This window comes from Strongylocentrotus purpuratus, unplaced genomic scaffold (assembly GCF_000002235.5).
Source record: "Strongylocentrotus purpuratus isolate Spur 01 unplaced genomic scaffold, Spur_5.0 spur5_scaffold_21, whole genome shotgun sequence".
In the NCBI taxonomy this organism is placed as follows: domain Eukaryota; kingdom Metazoa; phylum Echinodermata; class Echinoidea; order Camarodonta; family Strongylocentrotidae; genus Strongylocentrotus; species Strongylocentrotus purpuratus.
In genome coordinates, this window is record NW_022145607.1 from 17,407,338 (window position 1) to 17,422,274 (window position 14,937).

The following is a 14,937-nucleotide window of genomic DNA, read 5'->3' on the forward strand; positions in this document are numbered from 1 at the left end:
GTGATTAACTTGTGATAAAACATCGGTAATTCTCGGTATCTTTTTTCTAGAACAAAATTTCTTTTGCTCGTTCATAGTTTTTATTTTATTCTGTAGTTCACGATTCTTTTACCTTTACATTTGATGATAATGATATCAAACGGAATTCCGAAATATTTTCAAAAAAAATGAATTCATATAATGAAAATGAATCATTTGTGTAATTTACGATATTTTCTGTAATCATTACTAGGACTTGAAAATTTGAACGCATTCTCCTCGAAACTTCTTATTAGCGATGAGATAGATGAAAATATTGATGAACTGGTTGATGTAGTGCAGGTTGTAAAGAAAAGTAAGGATGGCAACGCCTTTAGGGAGGGTCTGAGCCAAGCGGAACTTCTGTTCGGTTGTCAAGAGCTTAATGGCCAACTCAGGGATCAACAAGACGAAAAAGAAAATAGTCGCGATGACGAGCATCTTGGTTGTCTTGTGGTCCGCCTGTTGCTTCTTTCCTGTTGTACGCTTCTTGTGCGGCTCTTCAGTACCACTGCATCGAGGCTTCTTGTGGTTGATTGAAACGTTGACGTCACCTAAACCAGAGGCATCATTTGCTTTTGTATCAGCATTACTGCTGACATCGTCGCCAGCGGTAGGTGCACTTGATGATTGAACTGACGGCTGGCGGTCAGTAGGGGTAGAAATGTTGGCGGTGGACTTCGTCTTCGAGACGGTAGCTGATATCGAGGAGATGCGCCCTTTAGCATCACTGGCTCCTAGGCCATTTGTCATCCTCTCTCGAAGAGCCTGGTGGTGACGAATTACGCTGTAGATCTTCACGTACAGCACTACGATGATAGACAACGAAGAGCCAGCCAGGACAGAAGGGAGCGCAACGTATATCTTACGAAGCAGATCATCATTCCCGAAGGCGTTGCAGATAGCGATGCCTTGGGAATTTTTCGCTGGTCTAGTATGAAATGCGATCGGCAGGTAAATCAAGATCGAGATAACAACAGATGCCGCTGACACTGTCCAAGCTAGAGGCGACGAAAACCGGGTTGAAAACGGGCGGCAGACCGCGAAATAACGACACACAGCTATGAATAAAGTTATAAACAGACCTGCAATAGAGATGCCATCCTTTAACATGTTTTCGACGACGCACAGCCAACGAACAGTCTTGGATGTCGCACTGCCTTCAATCAAAAGCAAGCATAGAAAGAGGTCGAGGAGGGCAAGGGCGATCACCGCAACATCAGTTGGGTTTTTATTTTTTCTTCGACTGAAGACGAATACAATGAAAATGTTACCTGGAATGCCGATTGCACCGGCACAGGAGGCGACTGCGATATTTGTCAGTTGGAAAGCATTCATCCTGAATTGAGGTCGTGGTTGAACAAAGAGACTTGTTTCATAAACATTTGATTATGCTGTTAACAGGATTGTGTATGCCAGTTGCCTCCTCTATAAATAATTGTAGATTTATACAGCGAGGAACATTTAAAACACGTTGAATCAATAAAGCTGTTGAATGTATTCGTGATTCACGATGGGCTTTGATAACAACAATGCGTCTTGCTCTTACAAATTTCGATCGTTCTGTGGGATGGAATGGCAAAGCGAGATATTTTAAATCATTTTCTTTCAACATGTTTTTGTTGTTGTAAAGTAGTCCTTTTGTTTCGATCACTTATTTTTACGAGGTAAACAAATTACATTGTCAATAGGGTAATTGCATTGAAATTTCTTCGAAGTCGTTGTGATTGTGTTCAGACAAGAGAGAGAGCCCAATTACCGTCAAGTGTCCAATCATGGCGCGCTGATTATTTTACATCCGTTCTTCATATTCGCGAAAGAGTAACAAAATTAATGATCCTTGTGCTTGATAAGTGGCGAAGTGGCACGGACATCATCGCACGAGCGGGGGAGGGGGGAGGGGGTGTCGTCTGATTCGGAAAATGATATGCTATTAGCGATTTTACAGTTAAATACTCTGATTTTAACCGGCCGTTATCAAGGTGCATCGCGAGTAAACAAGGAAATAATATTAATAGTTTGGAATTACGTCAATTTTATTTAGAAAGAGTATAGATACAGCATACAATCCTCAGACACCGGTGCTGGCAGTCTACTTGTGCTTATTCAGGCGCGGATCCAGGATTTCTTAGGGGGGGGGGGCCCAAATTTGAAATTATGCGAGCCAAATATTGGTACGTAATGGTGACCAACAGTGACGTGATGCGGGGGGGGGGGGGGTCGGTGCAGGGAGGGGCGAATTTCCCCCTCCCTCCTCCGCGAAACGCGGAAGCTTTGACGTTTCATTTAATTATTAGAAAAAGAAGACGGTTCGTTGTACCGTTCTTGAAAATAAATCTCGTCTGAATTTAGTTTTTCCCCTCTTGCGCGAAGCGCGGAAAATTTTAGGATTTATTAAATTATTAGAGAAAGAAGACGATTCGTTGTAGAGTTCTCGACTCTAAATTCTCGTCTGAATTAAGGTTCCCCCCCGGAAGCTTTTAAGTTTCCTTAAATCATTAGAGAAAAAAGACGATTCGTTGTACCGATTTCGAAAATAATCCTCGTCTGAATTTAGATTCTCCCCCCCTCCCGCGCGAAGCGCGGAAGCTTTTACGTTTCATTAAATCATTAGAGAAACAAAACGATTCGTTGTACAGTTCTCGACTCTTAATCCTCGTCTGAATTCAGTTTACCCCTTCCGCGCGAAGCGTAGAAGCATTTACGATTCATTAAATCATTAGAGAAAGAAGACGATTCGTTGTACCGTTCTCGACTCTTAATCCTTGTCTAGATTCAGTTCCCCCCCCCCCCTCTCCCCCTCCTGGGCGAAGCGCGGAAGCTCTGACGTTTCATTAAACTATAAAAGAAAGAAGGCGATTCGTTGTACCGTTCTCGAATCTTAATCCTCGTCTGAATTCAGGATCCCCCCCCCTCCCGCGCGAAGCGCGGAAGCTTTTAAGTTTCCTAAAATCATTAGGAAAAAAAGACGATTCGTTGTACTGTTTTCGAAAATAATCCTCGTCTGAATTTAGATTCTCCCCCCACCCGCGCGAAGCGCGGAAGCTTTTACGTTTCATTAAATCATTAGAGAAACAAGACGATTTGCTGTTCAGTTCTCGACTCTTAATCCTCGTCTGAATTCAGGTTCGCGCGGAAGCTTTTAATTTTCAATAAATCATTAGAGAAAGAAGACGATTCGTTGTACCGCTCTCGAAAATAATCCTCGTCGGAATTAAGTCCCCCCCCCCTCCATCCCACGCGAAGCGCGGAAGCTTTTACGTTTTATTAAATCATAAAAGATTGGTATTACCGTTTTCGCCTCTGAATCCTTGTCTGAATTCAGGTTCCCCCTCCCGCGCAAAGCGCGGAAGCTTCACGTTTCATAAGATTATGAGACAAAGAAGACGATTCGCAGTACCGTTCTCGATTGTTAATCCTTGTCTGGGGCGGCGGCGAAGCCGGCCCCGGAAGGTCGGAGGTTTTAGGCGTTTAATTAAGGTCATATGAGCATATTTTTCTTTGTATACCTTATTATTTCGTGACACTGGCAGGCAACTATTTGGCGTTGGGTCCAGGGGGCGGAGCCCCCCCAAAATTCAGGGGTTTTAGGCATTAAATTACCGTCAGATGAGCATCTAAGGGCCCGCCGTAGGGCCCTTGGCGGGATCCAGGGGGCAGAGCCCACGGAAGCTTAGGGGTTTTAGGCATTTAATCACGGTCAGATGAGCATATTTTGATGCCTCATTATTTGTTAACGCTGGCAGTTAACTATTCTTTCTTTCTTGCTCTCATTCTATTTTATTTCTCTTTAATATACTTTTTCAACAAAAGTGTGGGGGGGGGGGGAGGGGGGAGAGCTCGAGGCTCCCGATCCCCGCCGTACCTCGGGCCCTGACATGTAGGAATATCAAGAATCATATTTCTTGCCTGACTCTGCAAATTTAGGAATTTGTCATTTTCCAACAAACACATACAAACGTATAATTTACTAAAAAGTGAGGAAAAATCTCGGAAATGATGTCTTTTCAGCATTATTTGTAATCACCGTTGTGGAATTAGAAATAAACCACGTTTGAATTTGATTTCCACTAAGCCCCCCCCCCCTTTCAGTACGCCAGTATCTCCTCTTTTCCTTTACCTTTCCTTCCTTCTCTCTTATTTGTTTTATGGGGGGGGGGGGGGGGTCAACAGCCTGGGAGGCAAAGCCCTTTCGGCCCCCCGATCTCCTTCTTCCCCCTTTTCTTTTCCTCTTCCTCTTCTTTCTTTCACTTTCTCTCCTCTTTCCCTTTCGCTTCTTTTCCTTTTTTCTCTCTTTTTTTTTTTTTTTTTTTTTTTTTTTGCGGGGGGGGGGGGGGCCAAGGCCCGCTCGGCCCCCCCTGGATCCGCGCCTGTGCTTATTTGTCTGTCGCACTACAAATAGACGTATACGAGGATGAGGGGAGGGGTGGGTGGGCCTTAGTCACCTCATATGCAGACGGCAGGGTGCCCCAAAAAACTATGTATTAGTTCGTGTAATCTGATGAAGAAATACATGTAACATTTTAAAGATAATAAAGTGTATTTTTGCCACGCTCGCCAACTTCAGAAACCGGATGGTCTCAGGCAGTGATGTGCCTAGAAACCTACCTAATAGTCTGGCAGCGAGGTGCCCGAATACATATGAGTTTTTTTTTTACATCGAATTTTTATCTTAGTAAACTATTTTTCCTCACTCGTTTCACTAGCTAATGAATTTGCTCCCTCACTCTGCTTTCCCGGAAAATTTAGGAGCTGAGCGGCAAAAGCATCACCCCTCTCACGAAAATGTGCCCGCAGTATGCCATAGATGTAACTTGACGAGCGAAAAAATGATGTCAAATGAATTTTCTGTGATTGCTGAATTTGGTCACTGGTGTGCCAAGAAACTTTTTATTTCTTAAAAAGGTCCCTCGACTAATGGAGGTTAATCAACGCTGTATTACTGGATAAAGGAAAATGTGTTGGAGGGGTCCTGCCGTCTTCTATTCTCGCCTTTTCCATTATCTTTCATTTCAACTCTCTCTCTCTCTCTCTCTGTTATAATTTTCCCTTTTTTATCGGTCAGTCAATGGGTGGGGGGGGGGGGGAATGAGCACAAGCCCCTGGCCCCCTGACGCTGCGCCAGTGTGTTTGATGAGCCCCGAGGGTTAGAAATAGTAATTCAAAGCATAATATATCCTGTCTGTCAAAAGCAAGGATGATTCAAGATAACTACAATGTAATCATGGTAATTAGAACGGAAAACCATGCACTATAATAATCTGCCTCGTGTAAAAACTCGAGCTTATAAACCATGGCCATGTTTATTAAAACTTGATATCAATAACAAGTTACAATGGCTGTTATAATAAGCTTATGAAATCGTAGGGTCCAGGTTAGTCCAGTCATTTTCAGATTTAAGAGGTGGCGTGCGTTGTCGAGGACTTAGAATTATAGACTTGAGATGCATGCAATTGTAATTGATTCCAGCCTATAAGAGGCACTAATTATAATAGCCTTTGCAGTGGCGGGAATACAGGGGCGTGGCCCTTTGAAGTGGTGAAAAAGAAAGAAAAAGAAAGAAATGTAAGACGAGAGAGAGAAAGAGAGAGAGAGAGAGAGAGAGAGAAAGAGAGAAACGGAGAAAAAGGGAGGGGTTAAGGAAATAAGAGAAAAGCTAGAAGAAGCCTTCCACACGCTCGCCCTATTCAGTAGTCTTGTAAATTCACACCCACCCAGTCGTTCCAGTGCCCCTTCAGTGGGTGGACCTCATGCTGCGCCACTGACACTCACTGATTTGAAGGATTAAAGTCTCACGACGTAATAACGCCGAAATAGGGCGTACTTACGCCGGCAATTAGGGCATACTTACGCCGTAATAAGGCGTATTAGCCCGGTAATTTTGGGCGTAATTGCTGTTATTAATAATGATTTTTATTTTATTACAGCGTCATGACGAGTTAATAAAAAGAAAAGAAAAATTGTTGTAGGAAATCAGTCCGAGACCGTGAAAAAGAAAACCTAGCTAGCTACAGCGGTAATGTTGAGGCATGGAAAATGTGATCGATGTACAAGTAGAGAATTTTACATTTTGTCTTGATAGGCAATCATAGGTGAGTATGCACCCTCCATAAAAAAAATTCTCCAGATCTCTTTCATCTTGTGACATCATCTGTCAATCATTTAAGAGACAATGGTATGTAACTTTCCCTAGCTCAGCGCATGCTCACAAAAGAATTTCAATCTTTCATACAATACCTTCACATTATACATTTCTTTTCCTGGTGCTGCTACACGTCTGACATAACAACCCCTTTGTTGGTATTGTATGGTCTATTGTAGGCAGATGGTCAGCTCTGGTGAAGCTACATACCACTTTATCTTGTTAGCTCACTAATGATTGATAGATGATGCCATATAAGATGAATGAGATCTGGAGCATTTTTCAGGGTGGAGCTAAGCAGGCCTGAGAAAATGATTTTAACAAATATTTAAAAATCTATGAAATATATTTAGATGTTTGAATAACAAAATATGGGTTGTATGCAGCCCTGCACATCAACAGGAATCAACTGATATTCGGATGTCACTCAACCTTTGATACCTAAGAAAACGTCATCTTCTCACCCTCCACCTAGTCAATGCCAGATCATTACTAACCACTTTAATCATCATTTTTCAAATGTTGCTATATACCGGAATAATTCTAATTCTACAGTAATTGAGACTGCAGCTTCTGATATAAATGTTACCGGAGTGAAATATCCGTTATAACTTTCTACTGTAAGTGAATGTAATATTTATATTACATAATATAATATGAATATATTTGATATCGAAATGACATTTTAAACATGCTCGTTTGCTTCACTCGCTAGCAACATTTAGAAACAGGATAATTCTAGAGAATAGCATCGAGGTGACCGCACATAAAATGTTTTTTCTATTCTTGTATTCGGCAGCGAGGTCCCCGCACAATTAATTAATTCGTTTTTTACTCGCTCGCTTCGCTCGCTCGCAAATTTAGATACAACTGGGCACATGTGTTCATGGCACTTGACGAGTGCTAGGGTGATGTTCAGCAAATCTGCTGTACATGAATTTGGGATCTTGCTCTTCTAGATCTGTATTCAATATCTTCAGTGATCCCTGTGTAGGTACCTACAAGTAGCCAGAGATGGAGTAATATGCTTCACATCGGTTGTCCATCAGGACAGAAGATCGTGGTTCTTGACGCATTCTATGGTCGCATGGCAGGCCCAGACATCTGCCCTCATCCTCAAACCTCTCATCAGGCCTTATAAAAATAAGGGGAAAAACAACATACTTTATACATTTACAAAATATAAATTCTTTCTTTTAAGATAGGTACTATACAATTTATGTATGATATTGTGCAAGTACGAATATTCATTTCTAACACAACCATGTAACATGAGAAATTTGTGGAACATACAATTAAGGTGCAAGTTAATGGTATGGAAGAAGTGTTACTTTATATCTGAAAAAAGCAACTAGATATGAAAGTAAGCCAGACCCTACCAGAATAAAAATAGATTTAAAAAAAGAAATAGCAGCAGATGTAATTGCACTATTCCCTGGAATTATGTATTGTATTTGTATTTATTAACATTTATTTCCTTCTCAACAGTACAATATGAAGCACAATGTATATATAAATGATATATGTAACAATGATTTCAACACAGAGTATACAGTAAATAATTCAGATACGGAAGGAGGCGAAAACCCGGAAAGCATAGCTTGAGTTGGGAACGCCTATAATAAGTTAACACAGTTACCGAGAGAACATTTTATATATTATTATGAAAATTACATTTTATATAACAGAACGTTGATAGGAAAGAAAAATTAGTAAATGGAAGAGAGAAAAAAAATGAGGAGAGAATTAAGTATAGGAAGGCATGTTCACTTATAGAGAGAAAGTTAACTCAATTAGGCTGTGCATGTGTCTGCAATTACATCATACAAATAACGAAGTACTACAATTCTAAAAATAGACAGCGGGTACATATCATTAAAATCAAGCAAAATCATAAAAAACAGCTTCATCCAACAGCATTGTCCTGTGGAATATACAGATGGTACTAGCAACAGCTGAGGCGTGTAAATAGTACAAAAGAAGGTATCAATATCGAGCAATTAAATACATTTGTGCCTTACGGGAAAACGTCTGCAAGGAGAGCGACTTCTGTAGGATAGATGGTAAGGTGTTCCAAAATATTTTGGCCCAGAGTATCGAATGTCACATTGAAATCTTCCGGTTCTATGTTTAGGGAGATGAACTCTAGCCAACTGCGCAAGTGTTCAAACCAGTGGATTTAATAAATTACTCTAGCTATACATATCGCCCCTGTCAGATGTACATGTATGATACAATTGTGTCTAGCCCCTACAAAGTAATGCAAATTTCAGAACACTAACATTTAGAGTTCAGAGTAGCAGATGCCATAGGTTAACATTAGAGTGTAGCGTGAGGTCCACCTACTGAAGGGACCCTGGAACGACTGGGGGGGGGGGGCACACCGGTCTTACTGGTAAAATAAAATGCGAATTTACAAGGCTATTTAATTGGGGGAGCGTGTAGTCAAGGTTTCTTCTATTTCCTTCCCCCTCCCTTCCCCTATCTGTCTCTTCTCACCTTTTCTTTCTTTGTCACCACTCGATAGGGGGCGCCCCTTGTTTCCCCGCCACTGCAAGGGATATTATAAGTGCCACGCAGGGGCTCGGATTCTTGCATGCATTTCCAGTCTTTTATTCAAATTCCTCGACTACGCACGCGCCACCTCTTGTAACGTGTTATTGATATCAAGCTTTAATAAGCATGACCCTGGTTTGTAAGCTCAAGTCGTACCCCGAGGTAAATGATTATAATGCATGGTTTCCGTTCTAATTATCATGATTAATTTGTAGTTATCTTGAATCATCCTTACTTTTGACAGGCAGGATAATATTCTGCGATGAATGACTGTTTCTAGCCCCGGGGCTCATCAAGCAAAACGGCGTACATTCAGGGACACAGGGGTTCGTGCGCCCCCTCGACTGACCGATAAATAAGAGGAAAATGACAAAGAGAGAGAGAGAGAGAGAGAGAGAGAGAGAGAGAGTAATCCAGCGTTGAGGAACCTCTATTACTCACGGGACCATTTTGAGAAATAAAAAGTTTCTTGGCACCCAAGTCACCAAATTCAGCAATCACAGAAAATTCATTTGACATCATTATGTCGCTCGTCAAGTTAGTGAGGGAGCAAAATAATAAGAAACAAAATTATATATTCAGATTTTTTCTTGCCCGGAATCATCCTGTTTTTAAATTTTGCGAGATAGTGAAGCGAGTGAGGAAAAAAGTTTAATAAGGTAAAAATTTAAGTTTGATGTAAAAGAAACCACACAATATGTATTCGGGCACCTCCCTGCCAAATATTATGGGTGCATCGCTTAATGGTTTGTCTCGCCCTACGCTACTGATCAAGCACCAGAATGGTTGCCATCTGTCAATCTATGTCTATCTATTGTTTATCTTTCAATATCATATTAATTATCATTAATATTGTTACTCTTTCGCAAATATAAAGAATGGATGTAATTTAATCAGCTCGCCAATTTTGGACATTACACGGTAATTGGGCTCACAATCACAACGACATCGAAGACATATCAATGGCAATACCCTATTGTCTTGCCTATATGAACCATTTGGGATTACGTAATGTTTCATTGCGTTGTTGGCACATCGTACTTTTGTAATTTCTTTAGGTTTTTGAAAGTCTTTGTGATCGTGTTTTTACAACCATATTATTCAAATTTACCCCGAGGAGTATGATGTATGGTTTGAGAGAAAATATATAATTCCGACAATTATAAGTCGGGTGCTATCAAATCACTTTTGTCACTGATCCGGATTTCTTCTTCTTTTATGCCTGACTGATTCCTTCCTTAGGGTTATCAAACAGCAATTCTGAAGCGTCATTTTAATTTGTTTTACCTCGTAAATTAATTTAACGAAATAAAACTAACATTACAAAAACAACATGTTGAAAGAAAATGATTTAAAATATCTTGCTTTGCCGCACCAGCCCACATTCGAATTTTGTACGAGCAAGACGCGTTGTTTTAAAAGAAAACCTATCGTGAATCACGAATACATTCAACAGCTTTATTGATTCAACGAGTTTTAAATGTCCCTCGCTGTATGAATCTACACTTATTAATAGTGCTCAGAGGAGGCATCTAGCATGAACAATCTTGTCAGCAGTAATCAAATGTTTACGAAACTATTATGCAAGTTACCATGTGAATATGACCTCTCTTCAAACCAAATGCGAAAGAAAGAGTGAAAAGTTTCGTCTCCGACAGTACTGGCTTCTGATATAACTATTTCTTAACAATTACACATTCCCAAGTCTCCTTTTTCTACCCCGGCCTCGATTCAGGATGAATGCTTTCCAACTGACAAATATCGCAGTCGCCTCCTGTGCCGGTGCAATCGGCATTCCGGGTAACATTTTCATTGTATTCGTCTTCAGTCGAAGAAAAAATAAAAACCCAACTGATGTTGCGGTGATCGCCCTTGCCCTCCTCGACCTCTTTCTATGCTTGCTTTTGATTGAAGGAAGTGCGACATCCAAAACTGTTCGTTGGCTGTGCGTCGTCGAAACCATCTTAAACAAAGGCATCTTTACTGCAGGTCTGTTTATAACTTTATTCATAGCTGTGTGTCGTTATTTTGCGGTCTGTCGTCCGTTTTCAAGCCGGTTTTCGTCGCCACTAGCTTGGACAGTGTCAGCGGCATCTGTTGTGCTCTCCATCTTGATTCACCTGCCGATCGCATTCCATACTAGACCACAGCAAAGGCAAGGCATCGCTATCTGCAACGCCTTCGGGGATGATCCTCTGCTTCGTAAGATATACGTTGCGCTCCCTTCTGTCATGTTTGGCGCTTCGTTGGCTATCATCATCGTGCTGTACGTGAAGATCTACCGCGTGATTCGTCACCACCAGGCTCTTCGAGAGAGGATGACAAAAGGCCTAGGAGCCAGTGATGCTGAAGGGCGCATCTCCTCGATATCAGCTACCGTCTCGAAGACTAAGTCGACCTCAATCATTTCTACTTCTACTGACCGCCAGCCCTCGGTTCAATCATCAAGTGCACCTACCCCTGGCGACGATGTCAGCAGTAATGCTGACACAAAAGCAAATGATGCCTCTGGTTTAGGTGACGTCAACGTTTCAATCAACCACAAGAAGCCTCGATGCAGTGGTACTGAAGAGCCGCACAAGAAGCGTTCAACACGAAAGAAGCAACAGGCGGACCACAAGACAACCAAGATGCTCGTCATCATGACTATTATCTTTTTCATCTTGTGGTTCCCAGCGTTGGCCATTCAGCTCATGACAACCGATCAGAAGTTCCGCTTGTCTCAGACCATCCCTAAAGGCGTCGCAATCCTTGCTGTTCTTAACAACGTGCGCTTTATCAACCAGTTCATCAATGTTTTCATCTATCTCATCGCTAATAAAAAGTTCCGAGGAGAATGCGTACAGTTTTTTAAGTCCTAGCAATGATTATAGAAAATATCGTAAACTTACAAAATGTTTCATTATATGAATTCAGAGTTATTGAAAATATTTCGAAATTTCGCTTGATATTATTCATTCATTCCTTCATTATATTGAATCTAAATTCCTTGTTAAAACAGCCGGGTGACTGATACAAACAAAGATCACAAAGTTTAAATGTTCAAAGATATAAAGAAAAATTACAAATATATCAATATGGAAAAGAATCTAAATTTAGTTCAAAGAAAGAATAACAATACTAATAATGGAAACTTTAATAATTTGCACATCATACATAAACTAAATCGAATTTACATACATGGATGAGCGGGAAAGGAGAAAAAGAAAGAAAATGAGAATGAACAAAGCGTTTCATTCCCTTTGCTCGTAATATTTAAATTTTGAGCGTTTACATTTTAAAACAAATAACAGAAATGGATATATAAAACGTAATAATGATAATATCGGATATAAAAATGTACAGATCTACTAGCAAATATGAAGAAAGTTGGAAAGTAAGAAATAAAATGGGCATCTGAAGAGGATCTAAAGAAACAAGCGTGTGTAAATAATGTGTAACAAAGTAAAAAAAAAAATAACACAGTCAAACACAGTGTCTCATTCTGGCATTATTGTACTGTATATGCTTTAAAGTAAAGGGTTGAAATGGGTGCATAAACCTACAAACGAAATAAAGTTGTTTCATTAATTTAAAAAAATAATCAAATTGGCTGCTAACTGTACGTACAAAAAAAGCACAATCAGAATGCATAAACCAGTGTCTAAGGATAAGACATGTATGCGGTATCGATGCTGTTTCTAAATAAAATTGACGTAATTCCAAACTATTGGTATTACTTTTTTTCACTCGCGATGCGATTTGACCACAAACGGTTGAAATCAGAGTATTTAACTGTAAAAGCGCTATTAGCATATTATTTTCCGAATGAGACAACCCCCCCCCCCCCGGCGATGATGTCCGTGCCCCCTTAATGGTTTGACTCTTGCTACGCCACTGATGAAGCACCAGTCCAGAATGGTTGCCATCTGTCAATCTATGTCTATCTATTGTTTATCTTTCGATATCATAATAATTATGAATACTGTTACTCTTTCGCGAATATGAAGAATGAATGTAAATTAATCAGCTCGACATAGTTGGACACTACGCGGTAATAGGGCTCACGATAACAACGACTTCGAAGAAATTTCAAGGGCAATACCCCATTGTCTTGCCTATATGAATGATATTGAGAATACGTGATGTGTTGATACGCCTTGTTGGTACGTCATGCTTTTGTAATTTCTTTAGATTTTTGAAAGTCTTTGTGATCGTGTTTTAACAATTTTAATATTCATTTTACCCCGAGGAACCTGCTGTATGGTTTAAAAAAAAAAAAAAAAAATCTAATTCCGACAATTATTAGTCGGGTGCTGTCAACTCACTTTTGTCAATCAGGATTTCTTCTCTTTTCACTGACTGATTATTTCCTTACGGTTATCAATTCTGAAGTGTCAATGTAATTTTTTTACCTCGTAAAATAATTTAACGAAACAAAACTAATAATTCAACAAAAAAAAATGTTAAAAGAAAATGATTTAAAATAGCTTGCTTTGCCACTCAAGCACCACAGAACGTTCGAATTATGTTAGAGCAAGACGCGTTGTTGTTATCAAAGCCCATCGTGAATGTCCCTCACTGTATAAATCTACAATTATTGATAGTGCTCAGAGGAGGCATCTGGCATGAACAATCTTGTGACAGCATAATCAAATGTTTATAAAACTATTATGCTAGTAACCATGTGAATATGTCCTCTCTTCAAACCAAATGCGAAAGAAAGAGTGAAACGTTTCGTCCCCAACAGTACTGGTTTCTGATATAAATATTTCTTAACAAAAAGAAATCCCCAAGTCTCCTTTTTCAACCCCGGCCTCAATTCAGGATGAATGCTTTCCAACTGACAAATATCGCAGTCGCCTCTTGTGCCGGTGCAATCGGCATTCCGGGTAACATTTGCATTGTATTCGTCTTCAGTCGTAGACAAAATAAAAACCCAACTGATGTTGCGGTGATCGCCCTTGCCATCCTCGACCTTTTTCTATGCTTGCTTTTGATCGAAGGCAGTGCGTCACCCAAGACTATTCGTTGGATGTGCGTCGTCGAAACCATCTTAAAGAAAGGTATCTTTACTGCAGGTCTGTTTATAACTTTATTCATAGCTGTGTGTCGTTATTTCGCGGTCTGCCGTCCGTTTTCAAGCCGGTTTTCGTCACCACTAGCTTGGACAGTGTCAGCCGCATCCCTTGTGCTCTCGATCTTGATTCACCTGCCGATCGCATTTCATACTAAACCAGCTCAAAGGCAAGGCATCGCTGCCTGCGATCCCTTCGGGGATGATCCTCTGCTTCGTAAGATATACGTTGCGCTCCCTTCTGTCCTGGCTGGCGCTTCGTTGTCTGTCATCATTCTGCTGTACGTGAAGATCTACCGCGTGATTCGTCACCACCAGGCTCTTCGAGAGAGGATGACAAATAGCCTAGGAGCCAGTAATGCTGAAGGGTGCATCTCCTCGATATCAGCTGCCGTCTCGAATACTAAGTCCACCTCCAACATATCTACCCCTACCGACCGCCAGCCCTCTGTCCAACTATCAAGTGCACCTACCCCTGGCGACGATGTCAGCGGTAATGCTGATACAAAAGCAAATGATGCCTCTGGTTTAGGTGACGTCCACGTTTCAATCGACCTTAAGAAACCTCCATGCAGTGGTTCTGAAGAGCCGTACAAGAAGCGTACAACGCGAAAGAAGCAACAGGCGGACCACAAGACAACCAGGATGCTTGTCATCATGACTGTTATCTTTTTCATCTTGTGGTTCCCAGCGTTGGCCATTCAGCTCATGACAACCGATCAGAAGTTTCGCTTGTCTCAGACCATCCCTAAAGGTGTCGCCATCCTTACTGTTCTTAACAACGTGCGTTTCATCAACCAGTTCATCAATGTTTTCATCTATCTCATTGCTAATAACAAGTTTCGAGGAGAATGCGTTCAATTGTTTAAGCCCTAGTACTGAATACAGAAAATATATTATAAATTACAAAATGTTTCATTATTATTTAATGAGTTCAGATTTGTTGAAAATATTTCGAAATTCGCTTGATTTCATTATTCTTATCAAATGTTAAGGAAAATCAATTAATAAAACTATACGCGAGTAAAAGAAATTGTGTTCTAGAAAAAAAAAACTAACCAAACTATATATGGCTGGTGACTGTACGTGTTCCATAAAAACACTTTGTTCAGAGGGATCAGAGGGTAATATGGATCGGTGAAGAGGGTAAGAAACCTAGAGGGAA

General features: G+C 40.6%; 3 protein-coding genes across 3 annotated transcripts; 2 read left to right on the top strand and 1 right to left on the bottom strand.

The window, feature by feature from the left end:
- Positions 1 to 228: 228 nt before the first annotated feature.
- LOC115927892 lies at positions 229 to 1,356 on the bottom strand. The gene has a single exon (XM_030994201.1). It carries the CDS (start codon positions 1,354 to 1,356, stop codon positions 229 to 231), a length of 1,128 nt encoding a protein of 375 aa, XP_030850061.1.
- A 9,096-nt stretch (positions 1,357 to 10,452) lies between these two features.
- On the top strand, positions 10,453 to 11,577 carry LOC115927893. Its single transcript, XM_030994203.1, has one exon. It carries the CDS (start codon positions 10,453 to 10,455, stop codon positions 11,575 to 11,577), a length of 1,125 nt encoding a protein of 374 aa, XP_030850063.1.
- Positions 11,578 to 13,523: 1,946 nt separating this feature from the next.
- LOC115927894 lies at positions 13,524 to 14,648 on the top strand. Its single transcript, XM_030994204.1, has one exon. It carries the CDS (start codon positions 13,524 to 13,526, stop codon positions 14,646 to 14,648), a length of 1,125 nt encoding a protein of 374 aa, XP_030850064.1.
- The last annotated feature ends 289 nt before the right edge of the window (positions 14,649 to 14,937 follow it).

Coding starts and splice junctions, on each gene's coding strand:
- LOC115927894 (XM_030994204.1), top strand. CDS start 13,524: ATGAATGCTTTCCAACTGACAAATATCGCAGTCGCCTCTTGTGCCGGT.
- LOC115927893 (XM_030994203.1), top strand. CDS start 10,453: ATGAATGCTTTCCAACTGACAAATATCGCAGTCGCCTCCTGTGCCGGT.
- LOC115927892 (XM_030994201.1), bottom strand. CDS start 1,356: ATGAATGCTTTCCAACTGACAAATATCGCAGTCGCCTCCTGTGCCGGT.